We start from the raw sequence: 17,771 nt of genomic DNA, 5'->3' as shown, positions 1-17,771 counted from the left end.
GGCTGCTGTCTCTGCTGGGATGGACGTTTTTACCTCAGGCTCCAGGCCTCGAGGGCTGCTGTCTCTGCTGGGATGGACGTTTTCACCTCAGGCTTCAGGCCTCAAGGGCCGGTGTGTCTGCTGGGATGGACGTTTTTACCTCAGGCTCCAGGCCTCAAGGGCCGCTGTCTCTGCTGGGATGGAGGTTTTTACCTCAGGCTCCAGGCCTCGAGGGCCACTGCGTCTGCATGGTTTCCAGATATCAGAGCCCTACTCATGACTGATTACCTGGCTCAGGTGTGTCCAGCCATTAGAACATGCCAGACCTGGTATGTTGGAGAACATGCAGGAAAGCGGCCCTCGAGGTCTGGAATTTGACGCCTTTTCCAATATTGATCTCATTTAAAATGATTTCTTGATGGTGTAGTTTGATTCGATTCTGCCTCAGACGATGGATCTGATTGGATTGTAGGATCAGAAACTGATCCATTCATGATCCACGTCTGAGCTTCCGTTTTGGTTTTTGTTAATACAGTTATGACAAAGCAGTGAATGGAAGACAAGAATCTAACTTTTGTACCTTTAAACCAAATGTAATCTCATTCACGCTCAATTTTTATGCAGCAATCCGTTCTCTTCCCTTCATTTTCAGCTGTTGTTTTTATATCAACTGTTTTCGTCTAAAGTGATAAAGAAAACAGCTGTTTTTGATGTTGATTAATGTGGGTAGTTTAACATTTGGTGTCCTCTGCTGCTCTGGCAGGAGTCTCCGTCGGGCCGGAGGAAGGCCTTAGCCACCAGCAGCATCAACATGAAGCAGTACGCCAGCCCCATGCCCACGCAGACGGACGTCAAGCTCAAGTTCAAGCCCCTGTCCAAGAAGGTGGTGTCGGCCACGCTGCAGTTCTCGCTGTCCTGCATCTTCCTCCGTGAGGGCAAGGCCACGTACGTCCAGCTCCTGCTCCTCACTCTCCAACTTCTCTTCTCAGACTCTGTTTGTCCTTTTCTTATTCATCATTAGATGATAGCAGCAGCTTTAATTTAAACGCCCCCCCGCTCGCACAGAGCCTCAGAAAAGCCTTTGTTGTGGCGTGGGCGGCGGGTCGATGGCGCGTAACCCTTGTTAACCCTTCAGGGAATGATGTCGGCCACACACAAACAAACTCCATCACACCGGTTCAAATGAGCCCACAGGCTGGGGGAGCACCAAACATAAAGAGGGGGGGGGGCATGAAAGACTGAGGCCGGCGTGGCAGACGAGTGTTATGAGGAACCACGAGGAACGGATGGTGTGAGGGTTTGAAGATGAGGAGGAGGAAGAGTTTCTGAGGACGCTCTGATCAATCCAACAGACTCTCTTTGCATGTGCCCCCCCCCTCAGCTGCACAGCCTTACAGTAGATATTTATGGTTTTTATACCCACCAACCCCCCTCCTCGGACGGACGATTAGAGCCAGTTTACCAAAAAATTAAATTATGACTTTAAATCTCGTACATTTATGAGAACAACTGTTAAATTACAAGAATAAAGTCGTGTACTGACAAATCATAGGCTAAATTTTCTCATTAATGTACATGTTTTGAAGTAGTAAATCATAAAAAAAATGTGCAAGAAAAATAAAAAATTTATGAGAAAAAAAATCATACATTTACACAGAAAAAAATCAGAAATTTACTATAGAAAAGTAACACATTTATGGAAAAAAGTCGTAAATTTCCCAGAAAAAAGTTGGAAATTTATTAGAAAAAAATAATAAATTTACAAGAATAAAGTCGTAAATGTATGAGAAAAAATTCATACAATTACGAGAAAAAAAACCTCATAAATTTACCAAAAAAGTAATAAATTTATGGAAAAAATTTGTAAATTTATGAAAAAAAAAAATCACACATTTACATGAAAAAAATCATACATTTACAGGAATAAAGTAATAAATGTATGAGAAAAAATTCATATATTTACAAGAAAAAAGTAATACATTTATGGAAAAAAGTCTTAAATTTACAAGAAAAACTCATAATTTTACAAGAATAAAGGAATAAATTTTCAAGAAAAAACTTGTACATTTACTTTATTTGGTGGTTCTAATACTCTGTGGTACTGTGCTGACTTGATTCAACAAATAAAATGTATTTCACACATAACTCTAAACATTAAATTTCACCAGTTTAATATATTTTCTAATTGCAAACGATTCCGAACTAAATGGAAGCTTTAGGAGGACCGGATGAGGCTGAATAACACTGAGAAGAGATGAGGTAAAGCTAGAAGAAGGAAGTTCTGCCAGAGTCTTTATGATGATGAGCAGAATAAGGAAAGCTCTAACATAACTGAGAGATTCTCACTAATTCACTGAAATCCATTTACATTTACAAACTAACATGAAAACCTGATTTTAAGAGTGTTAATAGGACCAATGAGCAGACGTGCTTTCATGTGAAAAAAGACCAATTTCCTTTGTTCCTACAAAATAAAAGACTCACATTAATGTTAAAAAAAAGAAAGGAAAATATCTTCACCTCCTAAAAATATCTTTTCTTACCGTGTCATTAGAACAGTGATAAAATCAAATACAAATAAAATCATTAGTCAGTAAAACAATCAATTGAACAAGCAGCCTCTCCAGATCTGCTGTTTCTCTTCAGCCGTTCCTGAAGCCTCAGTCGTTCCACATTCTCCTCTCAGCCCCACACAAACAGGATTTAGGGTCACAGATGAAGACCTGACCTCGACGAAGGTGTAGATCCGAGCGTGCACGCTCAGGTGACCGCTCCCTAACTGACCTCCTCCACGTCTCCCTGCTCACCAACACGGTCTGCTCTTGCAGCGACGAGGACATGCAGAGCCTGGCCAGCCTGATGAGCATGAAGCAGGCCGACATCGGGAACCTGGACGACTTTGAGGAGGAGAACGAGGAAGACGAGGAGAACCGGGTCAACCAGGAGGAGAAGGCTGCCAAGATCACAGGTACGGGTCTGAGGAGGGCGGGGTCAGGTGTACCTGCTCTGTTGGTCTTTTCATTACGACCATCTCTGAAGGTCCGGACACAGCAGCAGAACACGAACGTCTGGGACTTTGAGTTGTAACACTTTACATTCTCAGTCCAGAAATACTTCATAGAGAACAGAAAGTGAGAGGTTTCCTCAGAGAAGATCTACAAGGATTTCAGGTTACAATTCCTCGTTTCCACTGAGCGGACCGGACTGGACCAGTTCAGTATTTTGAGGGTCTCCATCATTATGGAGTCCATTATGCTGGACCGATTTCTACCATTTTTGGTCCCTGTTGGTTGTGGGTCCATAGAAAAATGGACCGGACCAGTTCAGGCTTCCATGGTGTGTGTACATTTATAATAATGCACATTTCTATGGGCATTATCTCTTACTTAGTCCTGTGACATCCTCACCCCCCTCCCAGACAGAACGTCTTATATGACAGAATCAGGAGAATCCTCTTCCTTTTCAAAATAAAGGTCTCATGTGGACATTAGCCTCAGAATGGTTGAGAGACGACTTTTCTGTGAGGAAGGTTTGAAGTCCTGATGCTGTGTGGTGTTTCTGTGCGCTCATTCTATGACGTGATGCAGGATTTTATGATGTGAAACTTTAATTAATAGAAATAAACTGGAATGATGACCCAATCCCAGCTTCCTCCTGAGCTTCAGCTCTGCTTCTGTTTCCCTCTCTGCCATGACAGCATCTTTAAATCCAGAAGCTTTGTTTCCGTGTTCTGGTGTATGGTGGTTGTCCTCGTGCACGTTGGCTGTCACGGCTCCCGCTCTAGTTGGTCTCCTTCCATACGTCCACGTTGGTGTTCTGCTGTTTGGGCTCCTTCCTGCTTTGCTTAATCCAACTTTCAAAGCGGCACCTCTTCACATTACGCTTCACGCTTCCTCCTCCTCCTCCTCCCTCTTTCCTGCTCTTCATCTCATTTATATGTATATGCATCGAGCGCTTTACAGCAAAGCCTCACTTGTAAATCAAAGCTGCCAAACGTGGCCTCATCACAGTCCTACCTACAGGAGAAGCTGCTGGAGCGACGCCGGCTTAACTGATGCTCTCTAAATAGTTCTGTTTGATTCGCTGTGTAAAGATTCAACCTCTGAACAAGTCTGAGTGTTTGTTAGCTTTAATAACAATAGAGGGTTTCAGAATAAATGTATTCACTTTTCTTGATGAAATCATTTGTAATGTGTGAATATTCTGCAGAGGCTGTCTCTCTCTTCACTGCTTCTCTTCCTCCCTTCCTGTTCGGACCTGTCCTTCACAGAGATAGTAAACCAGTTGAATGCCCTGAGCTGCTTTCATGGGGATGATGATGATGATGAAGGTGTTCACAAGCAAACGTGCAAAGCAAAAGCTAAGCCTGCTGCTTCCGCCCAAGGTCTTCTTCTCCGACTTCTTTCCCCTCTTTTGTTTCATTGACGTGTGAACATCCTGTGACCTTCCCTGTGACCTTTCCCTCCCACTCATGGTGGTTTTTGCTTCATTTGGTGACACGTGTACACCAGCAGCCCTTTTACGTTGGTTCATCCCAAACTTCCCCTTTTGACCCCCCAGACCTGGATATTGTGTTTGTGCTCCAGCTGCTGTACTGTTGTTGGACTTGGTGGTGACCCATAAGTTGATGTTTCATCTGTTCATGATACCCCCCCCTTTTGTTTACTGCACCTGGAAGTGAACTAAACTCCTAATGAACCTGTTTCTTCTGCAAACGAACATTATTCTGCAGATATTCATTTTCAACACAAAAGAATCAGGAATCCTGGAGCTTCATGTTACACATCCACACTTCCCCAGTATCAGGCTAACCTACATATCTAGTTGGCATTCTCCTCCGTCCTTCAGAGTAGAAGTTTACTCATTCGAGGGAGACTGGAGTGAAGCTGCTATTCCTCCAGTGGAAATGGTTTGACTAGAGATTTGGAATATTAGTGATCAATGATGATTTGACCTACGATACATGAAGAACGATTACGTCTTTTCTAGTTCAACCGTTATATCTGAATGAAAGTTAACATCAGTTACACCCCAAACGACCCACATCTGCATCGGAGACGATCGTGTAAGGCAGGAGGGTCGAACTCAATCACACGGGGCCAAAATCCAAAACACACTTTAGGTCGTGGGCTCAGCACGATAAACATTTAGTGAACACTCTAAAACGACATTTTTAAAACTTAAAAACTGAACTTTTTAACACAGACTGAACTTTGGGATGTGGCCGATACTCTAATCCGGTACTCTAACCCTAGCCTGGTCCACGTCTCTCCAGTACTGGGTTAAGGTTTGGATACCAGTGCGGTCCACATCCTGGTACCAGAGCGGTTTGCGGCTCCAGAGGTCGGGGACCCCTGATGTAATTGGAACAGCCAGTACGTCAAAAAAACGACGAGTTGGAGACACCTAGAACATCAATTTTTACCAAACGTCAATATGTGACGACCTGGGAGTGAAAGTGTTGCTATTTGTTACCAGGGAAGATGACATTCGGCCTCAGATCTCCATCAGATATCATAATTCTACTGCAGATGTCTACAGGACGTCTCTGAAAACTCAATTTTCTTACTCTATCAGAGGTCCACTCATAGTGTTCTGAAACATCTGCATGTAGAGGTCTCCTACATATTAGATTGTTAAACATCTATTAGAGTACATTTAAAAGAAACATTTGCTGGGTAAAAAACAAATACTGCAGTTTGACATCCATCCATTAATCTTCTGAACCACTGATCCCCTTTTGGGGTCACAGGTTTGCTGGTTCCAATCCAGCGACTGGTGAAGTTGACCGTAATCAGGCTCCAGTTTGTCCCAGAGCCACACAAACACACAGGAGCATTTGAAACATGTGAAACATGTCATAGAGCTGTGGGAGGAAGCAGGAGAAGATCCACACCTGTAGAGGGAGAACATGCCAACGCCACACGGAGACATCCCACATCTGAACCAGAGTCCTCTGACAGTCAGGAATGGGCTGACCACTACACCACCGTGCAGCCTGTTGGTGCACAACCAACAAAAGTTCTACATTCAAACATTTCTACTGCAACGTACCTGGGGTCAAAGGTCAGAGAAACATGCATCAAAACAACAATCAAACGTTTATATTTCTGATTAGATTTTTAGATGTTCATACAACAGAACATCATGATAAAAACTTTCATCTATCATTAGAATGAGCTTAAAGCACATTTTCTGATCTTCTGATGAGCAACAGTATCTAGTTACTGTTCAGAGACAAAGATCTAAAAGTAGAGACTTGTGTTTACATGTTTAAATTAAGAAGAAAAGTGATCTACACAAAATGTTTATATTTGATATTACAAGGAGAAAATGGATGACAGAACACCAACATCACAATGATAGAAATCTTTGACTTAGAAATGTTTGAAAAAGTTCTCCAGCAGATATCTAAAGATATCTAAAGGTTAGATGTGTGGAGACATTTATTTGCAGAACATTATTGGTAGTTGTCTAATAGAGTAACGAGATAGAGTGGTCTGAGAATACTAATACAGTAGATTTATATCAATGATCCATCTACTGTATAATGGTTAACTAATACACATCATATGTTTGGTGGGAAGAAACTACCCAGATGGCTTGTTCACAACTCACAAGGCATGATGGGACTGCAACTCAATTAGCTGTTGAAAACTCGTCTGCTAGAGATCTAATTCTAATCAATTCTATCGATTGATGTCTATCAGAGTCTTTATACATAAACCTGTAAGCTTTGAAATGGCCACGATTTAAATATGTGTTAGACGTGTCCGTGCCTAGTGGGCTGACTTTGTAAAGACGATAAATGTTTAATTCTTAGTCTAGTCTTGGACATCGGCTGAAGGTGTCTTCTTGGTGAGGCCACCTCTGAGAGGGAGGTGTGGTCATTCTCTCTGAGACTACTGCCCCTCAACCTGAACACTGGACAAATGTTTGAAAAGCATTTCAACCAGGATCATTTTAAACAGTTTGACATGTAGCCAGAAAATCTAATAACTACTGTCCATCTTTTCTGAACTGGTGTCCCGGACAAGCCCCCAATACTAGTGCCAGATCAACTCAAAATTGAAGGTTTAAAGATAATTTTATTCACATGAATGAGCCAAAACAATAAAGTAAACCCACAGCATGTGATAAAGGACCTGAAATATGAAGTCATAACCTTTCAAAGAGGAAGAGCGTTGCTCCTCCCACTAGCAGCCAGAGCGCCGCACGGCCAGACCTCATGAGCTCCTCACTTTTCTTTTTTGTTCGACTCTCAGCACAAACATTCAAAGTCTATTCAGACTCGCCCGCACCCTGGCAGCGTGTGATTCAGTTTGATGAAGATAAAGTGGATAGGTCTTATACAGCCGCCATCTCCATAGCAACGCCACGCTCCCACAGTAACACATGCATTTTCCCAGAATGCCGAGGTGGCAGAGTTTTTGGGTAGCCGGGGAACAGGGGGTTTATTTAGAAGTTTGCCCTCACAGTTCACTCCAAGTGCAGGTTTTGTGATCGTGTCCTCATCCTGTTTGAGAAGCGACTCTCCCTCAACATTGATTCAAACTCTGTTTTTTCTGGGACTGTTGGGAAACAGAACTGATCAACAAGCTGAACTTCTTGGAGGACGAGGACCGCGATATCGCTCCTGCCATGAGCAGCAACCCCTTTGATGAAGCGGACGACGACCTTCAGACCAACCACCTCAACCCGTTTGGTGACCCCGATGAGGAAGGTACGAGCATATCCTCATACTCCAGGACGGCCCCCGTGTGAAAAGAGTGTTGTCCACACCAGGGGTCCCAAACATGACTGTTCTTCTCTGATGGGGGGTCGGTTTGTAGGTGAACGGAGAAGGTGTAGCAATCACAGCCTGAACATAAACATTGGTGGTTTCACAGAAAGTCACTCAGACAAATTTTAAATCATTTATTTCTGTAATCTTCACAGAAAAATAAGAGAAAAGTTGCATTACCTGCAATAATGCTAGTGTGAATGCTTTTTGCTGAAAGTAGTTGCTAAAGATACTAAAGCTTTTTGCTGAAAATGGTGATGCAGTTTACTTGAAAACGCTGAAAACGCAAAAGCTAATTCAAAATGTTACATTTACTAAAAGACTTTTAAATGTCATTAAAGAACTTTGAGTGCTGAAGTTGACCTGAATTTCTGAAAAAACTGCAGTAAAATTGCCTTAAAATCTCTAATCCATTCCAATTTTGTGAAAATATTCAGATTATTGCTTAAATGGACTCCGAATTAGTCAAAAACCCAGCTTGTTACTTAAATACTAGCTAAACTCCAAAGTAATAGTAAACTAAACTAGTTAAAAGCCTGTTGCTAGAATAGAAGCTAAACTGTAAATTAGCATGAAAACCTCAGTAAATAACAAATTATCCAAAAATGTTAGCCTGTTGCTAAAATGGAAGCTAAACTCTGAACTAGCATAAGAAAACATCAACAGATGCCTAATTAGCCAAAAAAATAAAGCTAGCATGTTGCTTAAATACTAGCTAAGCTCCAAAATAGCCTAAATTCCTCAGTAAATTAAATTAGCCAAAAATTGTTAGCCTGTTGCTAAAATATTAGCTAAACTCCCAATTTTGTGTTAAATACTGTCACTTTTCAACGGTTAACATGATCATTCCAGTAGACTGTGAAGGAGAAATACATCTTATCACAGTCTACTGGAATGATCATGTTAAAGATCATAAACACTGGAGCTCTGCTGTTAAAGGGTTAAACCAATAATTAGTCTCCCATCATAGGACCGAAGGTGGAGGGGGGCCATCGTTTGGAGACCCCTGGTCTATACTAAAACATGTAGGAAGCAAATGCAACTGTAGTTCTTTAAAATCAGACCTGTTTGTTATTGAGTGCTGGTTGAAGATCAAGTGTGTTTGAAGGACCAGACGATGTATCAGACGTGTAAGACCGTCTAGTGTCTGTAGAACAGACTGAAGAGCTCTACAGCACAGGAGTTGACAGTGAAGTCAGTTATACTTCCCAAGTCTGCCGTCACGTTCACTTCCTCTGCGCTCTGCAGTGTCTTTATGCATAGAGTCTGACAGCTGCAGTGTGTTGCTGATGAAGTCTGTCCCCCCGCCTGCATCCATTAGAGCCCGCCGCTCAGCTGAGGCCCGTTCAGGATTCCTCACACGAGCACAACTCCAGCAATCCGTTCAGTGACGAACCCGACGCGTCGTCTGGGAACCCCTTCGATGAGCCCGACCCGGACGCCGAGCTTCAACCAGACCCGGAACCCCCCAAGCCCAAACCGAGGAAGGGGGTGCGGCCCGTCGACATGAGCAAGTACCTGTACGCCGACACGTCCCACACCGAGGAGGACGAGCTTGACGAGTAAGTCGCCACTCATAGATAACTATTTTTTCAAGTTTTATTTCTGACCCCATTAGTGAGCGTGAGCGCCCCCCAGAGGCTCCGCCCAGCCTCCAGCCCCCCAGAGGCTCCGCCCAGCCTCCAGCCCCCCAGCAGGCCGAGTGACGGCAGCTCTTTCAACAGGAACAAGGCCTCTGTTGTTTCCCTGCATTCTTCCTCCGTGTCCCGTCCTCCTTCAGCCCCCCCACCTGTCAACATGCTGCCCCTGACTTTCCCTCTTTGCCCCCCCCCCCAAGAGTCTTTTAATTAGTTACTCCGCTCGTTCTGCTTTTCCTCCCGTGTTTCTTCACCAGTGAATCCATGTTCAGATGAGAAGCTCTGAATAAACTCCGACTGCAGGTTCAGATTCTGAGGTCCGGTTTGGACTCGCAGAGTTTCTGCTGCTATGAACGTTTTACACGTTTTTAAAATCTCAGTCTTTGTGTCGCATGCGTGATAATTCATGTGTTTGTCGACGTGCACAGATGCTTTACTCTAACACGTCTTTATATGAGTTCGGTTTTGAGCTGTTCTAAAGTTTTGTTTTTAAGAGAATTACACAGTTGATGCGTACTGTAAGTAGTTTGTCGTGTATTATTGTGTAAATCTTGTGCAGCTGTGTGGTTCTTGCAGGATACATATGCAAATGTGAGGCTTTCCATGACTTTTCCTTTTTACACGTGTTACACCAACGTATAACTTTAGTATACGGCACACGTATGAGGTTAACATGTAATTTACTCAAATATCAGACAGTAAATGTATATAAACTGTTATCACACATGGTTGTGAAAATGTCACTAACTTTTATCAAGTACATTCATATTGACCGGTTCTCCATCCATGTTGACTGCGGCTCTTCCTCCTGCTCGCTGGTGTTCCTGAAGCTGCTGAGAAGTTCAGAGTCTGGAGCAGAGCTTCATGCAGAGATCTGTCCACTTAGTTTCCTCAGCTGTGGACTCCTTCAGAATAAGAGCGTGCGTCTGCTGCTGCTTCAGACTCTCTTCAGATCTGTTTGCTTCTCTCTGTTACACAAACACAGAACAGGAAGTCTCTGCTGGAAAATAAGGACTTTAGGGGTAAAACAAGAACACAAAATTAGATCTGAAGTATTAAAAAAACATCATTCCCTAACATTACTGTGAAAAAAAGAAAACATTGATATTTATGAAAATAACATTTGAACCTTAAACTGTTGAGATCGACAATCACTTTCAGCGTGCACGTGTGTGGATGTGTTTGTGTGTGGATGTGTGGATGTGTGTTCCCATGTTTGTGCGTTTGTGTGTTCCCATGTTTGTGTGTGTTTGTGTGTGTTTCCGTGTTTGTGTATTTCCACGTTTCCATGTTTGTGTGTTTGTGTGTGTTTGTGTGTGTTTGTGTGTGTTTCCGTGTTTGTGTATTTCCACGTTTCCATGTTTGTGCGTTTGTGCGTTTCCATGTTTGTGTGTTTGTGTGTTCCCGTGTTTGTGCGTTTGTGCGTTCCCATGTTTGTGCGTTTGTGCGTTCCCGTATCTCCGTCTGCTCCCGTCTGTCATCACTCCTCCTCTGGCTGTGAGGATATGAGGTCACACAGGTCTGACCTCGGTGCACCTGCATCATGACCTCAGTGTGTGCCTCTCATTGTGTTACTCTAAACCGTTGTTTCCGTTCTTCTGTCCAGTTCATCTGTTTTTGTTAAAAGTGATCGTTCTGAATGGAGATTTCATCCGTTTGGGTTCTTTTGTTCTGGACCAGTGAACCCAAAAGTCTTTGGTTTTGATTCTGTTTCAAACTCTGGTTCTGATGAAATGAAGGAGATCCTGCAGAGAAACTTTGTTTTGTTCCTCTAACGTGAACCGGAGAGTCTCAGATGGTTCCTAGTGTCCCCATGTTGGACTGAAGACAACCATCTGCTTCACTTTGGTTCTTCAGAAAATGAGTTAAAATAATAAGTTACTTTTCATGCAGAAGTCAACATGTTTTAATCCCAGTTCAGTTGTCAGAAGAAACTACCCAGATTATATAAAACACATTTCAAGAATCTCTTCTGAAAACTAAAAGTCATTAAAGGTTGAAGTTAAAAACAAAAACATGTCAGAACAAAGACGTTTTCAGAATATCTTTTATTTTTGAGTGTGGCAGCTCTCGTGGTGACATGGAGGTGGAGCTGTTCTGAGCCAATCAGAGCGCTCCGAGGTGGTTCTGTGGTCGGTAGAACCCGGGTGTCAGAGAAACCTCATTTATTAATATAGATCTTTTTATTGTGGTGTTTCCAGGTGGTGTTCCAAAAATGTGAATGAAACACAAACATTGAAGGTTGTTCTGAGGTTCAGATGTTCCTCTGAGGATCTGAACCTTCTGAAATACGTTCTAACAAAACAAATCCTGCTCTTCTAGATCCAATCCGTTTTACGAACCAAAGACCTCCGACCCTGCAGGACCCCCCCCTGCTGCCGGCCCCTCCCATCATGTGGACAGCGGCCATAAGAGAATGGCCCCGGCGCCCCCCCCCAGCACCAGCACCGGCCCCAGCTTTGCTTCCACACCGGTTAAGCCCAGCTCCGGCCCGGACAAGGAGAGAACCCAGCCAACCGGGCCCAGCCCGGTGGCAGCAGTGATGGGGAGGGAGCTGGCCTCCTCCTCCCCCAAGGTGAGCTGTCGTCAAGGCAACAGTTCAGCAGGTCACATGACTCCCTGGGCTTTACAGATGGAGGTAGAACACTTAAAGCAGGAGTGTCAAACTCCATCGGACAGGGGGCCAAAATCCAAATCACCCCTGAGGTCGCATGATAACCTTTATTGAACTCTCTAAAACGACATTTTTAAAACTTTAAAACTGTAACTTTTTAACATAATTATGAACTAGATATGTAGCATTACCTGTGATAATGCTGGAAGATGAATTTAGCCGCTGAAGATGCTGAAATTGATAAATAAAAACGCTGAAGCTGATAGCCGGCTATAATATTAGATAAATTCTAAATTATCCTAAAAAACTGAAGAAAGAAAAGGTTAGCCAAAACAGCTAGCATGTAGCTGATAAAATAGCTATCCTTTAAAACAGCTCAAAAACCTGGAAAAAAAGGCAAAATTAGCCAAAACAGTTAGTGTGGAAATGATAGCCTAACTCTTAAACAGCCTAAAAAAACAAAAAAATTAAAAAAAACTTAATCAGCCAAAACAGCTAGAATGTAACTGAAATAATAGCTAAACTCTAAATGACCCTAAAAAACTGAAAAAACCTTAATTAGCCAAAACCTTTGCTAATATTTCAGCTGCATGCTAGCTGTTTTGGCTAACTGAGGCTTTTTTTAATTTTGTAGGCTAATTTGGCATTTAGCTAACATTTTAGCTGGCTATCAGCTTCAGCGTTTTCAGCTATCAGCTTCAGCGTTTTCAGCTATCAGCTTCAGCGTTTTCAGCTATCAGCTTCAGTGTTTTCAGCTTAATTTCAGCATCCACACTAGCATCCCAGCTAATGCTGTATCTGTAGCTTTAGTTAATAAAGCTGATGATGGTTCAGACGTGTTTTACATCCGGTTCACACGTGACCCGATTAGTCGACTACTGAAGTAATCGTGTGTTTCAGCTCTACTGACATCCAGGTTTAGTTTGTGCTCAGCAGCTCATTAGAATATAAACTTTTTCTTGGAGGGGGGTCTCCTGTGTGGGTGTAATTAAACGGCTGACGCTCACACACTACGGCAGGAGTCGGACCATTGATGGGGAATGATTGGCTGGGGGGTGGAGGTTAAAACTGTTTGGGGGGGGGCTTAAACACAGGAGGCTTAACCACAGCAGAGCGATCACAAGGGGTTGTTGACCCCCCGTGCACACACGCACGTGCACAGTACAGTCACTTCCACGCCCCCCCTCCCCGTGAAGCCGACTGTTTTAGTGATGCTGGCCGTCCATGTAATTATGGCGCGGCGCCTTTATCGGCCGGCTGCAGTCTCCTGTAACCGTGGGTGACGGGCCTCCACCACTTTAATTACCCAGAGCCACTGGCCTGTGGTGGGCCCAACTTAACCAAGAGGTGCCCCCCACTCCACCGCTGGGAGGGGCGAGTGTGTAGTGAAAGGTGGAGGACAACAACCCAGCAGGAAGGCTGCAGAGAAGAGGGGCTGCAGAGACAGATATGATGTCTGCGGCGAGCGGGGAGGGGCCTGCAGCGTTTGTTTATACGTACAGCAGATTCTCATTCTGGCCGAGCGCAGTGACACACGAGCGCCGCAGACGACATGCGGCTGTGCGATGACCTTTGAGTGTATGAAGTCAGGGCGGATTAAGAGGAGACATCCCCGCGATGAGAGGCCCAGCCCGCGCGGCGCCGCGCGGCGGACGTGCGCAGCCTCTCAATGCAAACTCATATCTGCGGTGGAGTTTCTGAGGGCCGCGGGCGCCGCTCTGAATATATGCTGAGCTGGTTATGACCTTCCTCCAAACACCGCCAACCCGCTCCATGGAAGGTGTGCTGAAGGAGTCTCGTGTGTTTATTGGACTGTTTGAAAGAGCAAAACTCTGTAGATATTAGACATGACGCAGGAACGACTCCAGGAACCTGGACCGACGTCTGTGATGAATACATGATGTTCACGGTGTCTTTAAATCCATCCGTCTTCCTGTCGACTGGGTTTGGGGGTGGGGCCGCCTCTCCTTTCGCCTCCAGGGGGACAAAGTCTTCCAGATTCCAGAATCTCTCCAGAGTGGAACAGTCTCTACCGGACCTCTTCCTGGTCGGACTTGTTGGTCTGTGGTCGCATCGGATGTTCTCTTTAGGAGTCCAAACCTCCTCCAGCATGCGGGAACGGCGTGAAGTCGCACTCACTTGGTCCAGTTCTCATCTACAGTCAATGGAGTGAAGTCACACTCACTTGGTCCAGTTCTCATCTACAGTCAATGGGGTGAAGTCACACTCACTTGGTCCAGTTCTCATCTACAGACAATGGGGTGAAGTCACACTCACTTGGTCCAGTTCTCGTCTACAGGCACTGAGGGTGAGGTCTCATTCAGTTGGTCCAATTCTCATGAACAGTCACTGGGAGTGTCGCTACACTCACTTGGTCCAGCTCTCTTATACTGTCAATAGGGTGATGTCGCACTCACTCAATTCAGTTCTCATATACAGTCAATGTGTCTGCAGAAGAACAGACCAGAATCCACATCCTTGATCCGGATCCTTCTGTGGATCACAGAGTTTGGGAGCGTTCCTCAGTGAGGGTTCACATGTTTCCAGCTGAGGATCCCGGCCTCAGAGGAAGACAAAGGTCCGGATGAAGGCTGGATGAGCACATCGTCTGTAAACATCCGATTCTGAGGCTCCAAAGTGGAACCGCGTCTGACGTCCTGCAGACCAAACAAACAAACAAACAAACAGGTCTCTGTTCTGCTAAAACGAGGCTTTAACACCCCCCACCCCCCAAAGCCCCCAAAGATTTACCATAAAACGTCTTCTCCAAGTTTTCATTTTCTGTAAATGTGATCCTTCTCAGCATGGTGTTAACTCCGCCCCCCACGCCAGCCTGTGGAGAATCGTTCCATCCATTGAACATATGGAGTCGCCCACTTGTTCTATACACAGATATTACACTTACCGTTGATCTCAATAGATCCAATCTGACGATCGGTTCCGCTGAACCTCTCAGGTGTTTGAATGAACGAGCGTGAATAAAAACATCCCGATTAGACACAAACACAGTTCCTCTTTTCTTCTCGCCTCTTTCAGGTTTTAAACATTCTCTACTACTTAAATGTTTCTTTGAGTCTTTGCTTCTCCAAACTTCTCCGCAGTGACACTTGAGTCACTTTTCCTCTGACAGTCTGTCTGTCTGGGAGCTATAGATCCTCAAATGTGTCAAGCCTGAAGTTTGGCATGTGTGAAGGAGGGATGAAAACGTCTGCGGGATTAATGTAAATGAACACGGGAGTTCCTGTTGGGCGGGCTGCGAGCGGATTCAGTCCATCTCTTCTCCCCGGAGCTGATTTCTGCCCCCTCCTCCTTTGTTTCATCTCGCCTCCATCCTGCAGTCAAGGCGCTCTACACTGAGATGCTCTGATCTCTGGATTTTCATCAGGTTTCCGCTTCATGAATTATTTGCCTTATTTTCATATAAGGAAAAGTTGGAAGCTGTTATTCAGGCAAAAGTTTGAGCAAGAACTTCTGAACTTATATTTTATTTACTTCCTCGTGAAAAAGACCTTTTCTTAAATCATTCATTCAGTGGATTTGACAAACGTCTGTAAATATTTGTCTGAAGTTTACAGACATTCAGGAGTCTTTTTTCAGCCGCTTCAACCTTTCAGAACGTTCTGGAGATCCTGCTTGATCCTCCTTCTCTCTTTAACTGTTAAACTCCCGTTAGTTGTCATGATGTGTGTGACATTTGATCTCCACATGTGACCCATCTTCCTGGGGGAGCGGTGAGCTGCAGACTCAGCCGCACGGGTGGTTTACCCCCCAATCCAACCCCTTAATGCTGCGTTTCATCACATATGAGCAAAACTTTATAGAAATTCTAGAAATGTAAAAATAATCTCACTGTTTCCATTAAATCTGAGCTGCTCGTGTATTTGGTTTATATTTATACTCATTGAAAATGAACGAAGACGCTTCAAATAACCTGAAAGTCTTTTTCTGTTTAAGTCTTAACAGATCATATGTGCAACTCAGTCGCACGTTTTACTTTTTTACTTTTCCTGTTATCAAAATGTGCTTTTTAAAACTTTTTTTACTTTTTTTACTTTTTACTTTTTTCTTTGTTTTTTCCACTTATTTTCCTTTTTACTCTTTTCACTTCTTTTTCCTTTATTTTTATTTTTTTCCTTTTCTTCTTTTTCTCCTTTTTTCCTTTTTTTCTTTCTTTATTCCCATTTTTTTTACTTTTAAAACATTTAACTCAAATAAATCCTCATTTCTTCCTGGATCTTTAGCATTTTTTGTTGTTTTGTTGTTCGTAGCACCAAATATGATTCTTGTTTTAAGTTTATTGTCTTGACCTAACTTATAATAAACGTGTCAGCTCTAACAGTTGATATCAGGTTAATAATCTGAACTTGATAAATCAGATTACGCATCAGCTGTCTGCATGCAGCTTTTATAAAACATGTTTCAGTCCGTTGTTAAAAATGTTAAAGGTTCAGGTTAAATAAAGTTTTGCAGACGATTACCCCCCCCACACACCTCTTCAGTTTAGACAAATTGAAATTAGAATAAATTAACATGATTTAATTGAGTTCGCGGAAGGCTGCGATATTTCTTAATTAGCTTGTCGGAGGTTGGTGGCGGCGGAGGATCCCCCGCGTGCGGCGAGCCGTTTCCGAGGTTACGGCCACAGACGGTTCTGAGGACAGGCGGGAGCTGCGAGACGAGGACCGTCATCTCGTCTGCTGATCTTTGCCCGGTTGAGGCTCTCTCGTTCTACGATGTTATCCCGACCAAAGTCATTCCATCTTCTTTGATAACTTTGACTTCTGCGGAGCTGAGAAACTGGGTCAGAAGAAGAAGGAGGCGTTTTTAAGGAAGTAGGTTTGATTGTGGAATTCTAAATGATGTAGAAACTCAGTTTTTTAAATATTTCTTCATGTCACAGAAAATAATTAGTGCCGAGTTTATATTTGCTCAAACTTTGCTTTTCTCTGAATTAAATTGAGCTTTTAGTTGTTTTTTTTATTACAGTTTGTGGACATTTTAGATCTGGATGGAGTCTAAACTGATCTGTGGACCTTCTATACCTGCCTGGAAACCTGCTGTGTTCTTGAGTCCTGGAGGGTCACAAATGCTCAGAGGTTCTGCTCATTTACCACACTGATTTAAATCTTCTATCTCCAAACACTGACAGGAGCATCATGGCTGCATGTTTTCTGAGTTTGGCTCCATCGTTTAATCCGCCCAGAGATCTTCGGGTCGCCTTTCCTCACTTCCATCAGGAACTCCGGAGCAGCTTCAGACTCTTTGACTGGCCTCGGCCGCTCGCCGCTGCAGGAGCTTTGTAATATTAGGAGAATAATCCTTGAGAGGAGTAAAGCTAAATCATTACCTCTCAATATGCTTTCCCTCTGACCCCCCCACCCCACCTTGTTGACTTGCAGTCATTGGATCTTGTGGGAGAGCGGGAACGCCGCTCGGTTTCTGGCGTTCTGCTGAGCTCTGGAGCTGCAGGAACAGGAGATGACGGCTCCTGAAGGGCTCGGTCCAGCTGCAGAGTTCTGGTTCAGATGCTTGGTTTGTGCATGTGTCTGTGTTTGATCCCGTGACTGTAACACCCCCTCGTCAGCAGCACAAAGAGCCCCCGCTCCTCCATAGCCAGCTGACGGGTGTAAAAGGCCTTCCGCAGAGTGCCTCTTGTAATCTGCCGTCGGTAAGTCCTCTTTAGTTTTATCTGGCGGGGATTACCGCTGGAGCTGCAGCGCAGAGGCGGAGGGAGATGCAGAGGAGCCAGGCAAACAGA

At 44.0% G+C, this 17,771-nt stretch overlaps 1 protein-coding gene across 4 annotated transcripts in view; it reads left to right on the top strand.

The window, feature by feature from the left end:
- The window catches only part of ehbp1 (EH domain binding protein 1), a 154,739-nt gene that overhangs the window by 51,977 nt on the left and 84,991 nt on the right, over window positions 1-17,771 (top strand). For 3 of the 4 annotated variants that reach the window (XM_024296537.2, XM_024296535.2, XM_024296538.2), the window contains exons 6-11: window positions 743-924; window positions 2,808-2,947; window positions 4,250-4,363; window positions 7,565-7,702; window positions 9,084-9,324; window positions 11,722-11,974. In XM_024296537.2, the coding sequence (XP_024152305.1) occupies window positions 743-924; window positions 2,808-2,947; window positions 4,250-4,363; window positions 7,565-7,702; window positions 9,084-9,324; window positions 11,722-11,974 (1,068 nt within the window). The remainder of the gene's footprint in view (window positions 1-742; window positions 925-2,807; window positions 2,948-4,249; window positions 4,364-7,564; window positions 7,703-9,083; window positions 9,325-11,721; window positions 11,975-17,771) is intronic. The other variant, XM_024296536.2, reaches the window with a different exon arrangement.

Source organism: Oryzias melastigma, linkage group LG15 (genome assembly GCF_002922805.2).
Source record: "Oryzias melastigma strain HK-1 linkage group LG15, ASM292280v2, whole genome shotgun sequence".
In the NCBI taxonomy this organism is placed as follows: domain Eukaryota; kingdom Metazoa; phylum Chordata; class Actinopteri; order Beloniformes; family Adrianichthyidae; genus Oryzias; species Oryzias melastigma.
Note: the sequence above shows the minus strand (reverse complement) of the source record. Positions and strands in the feature narration are given on the sequence as shown.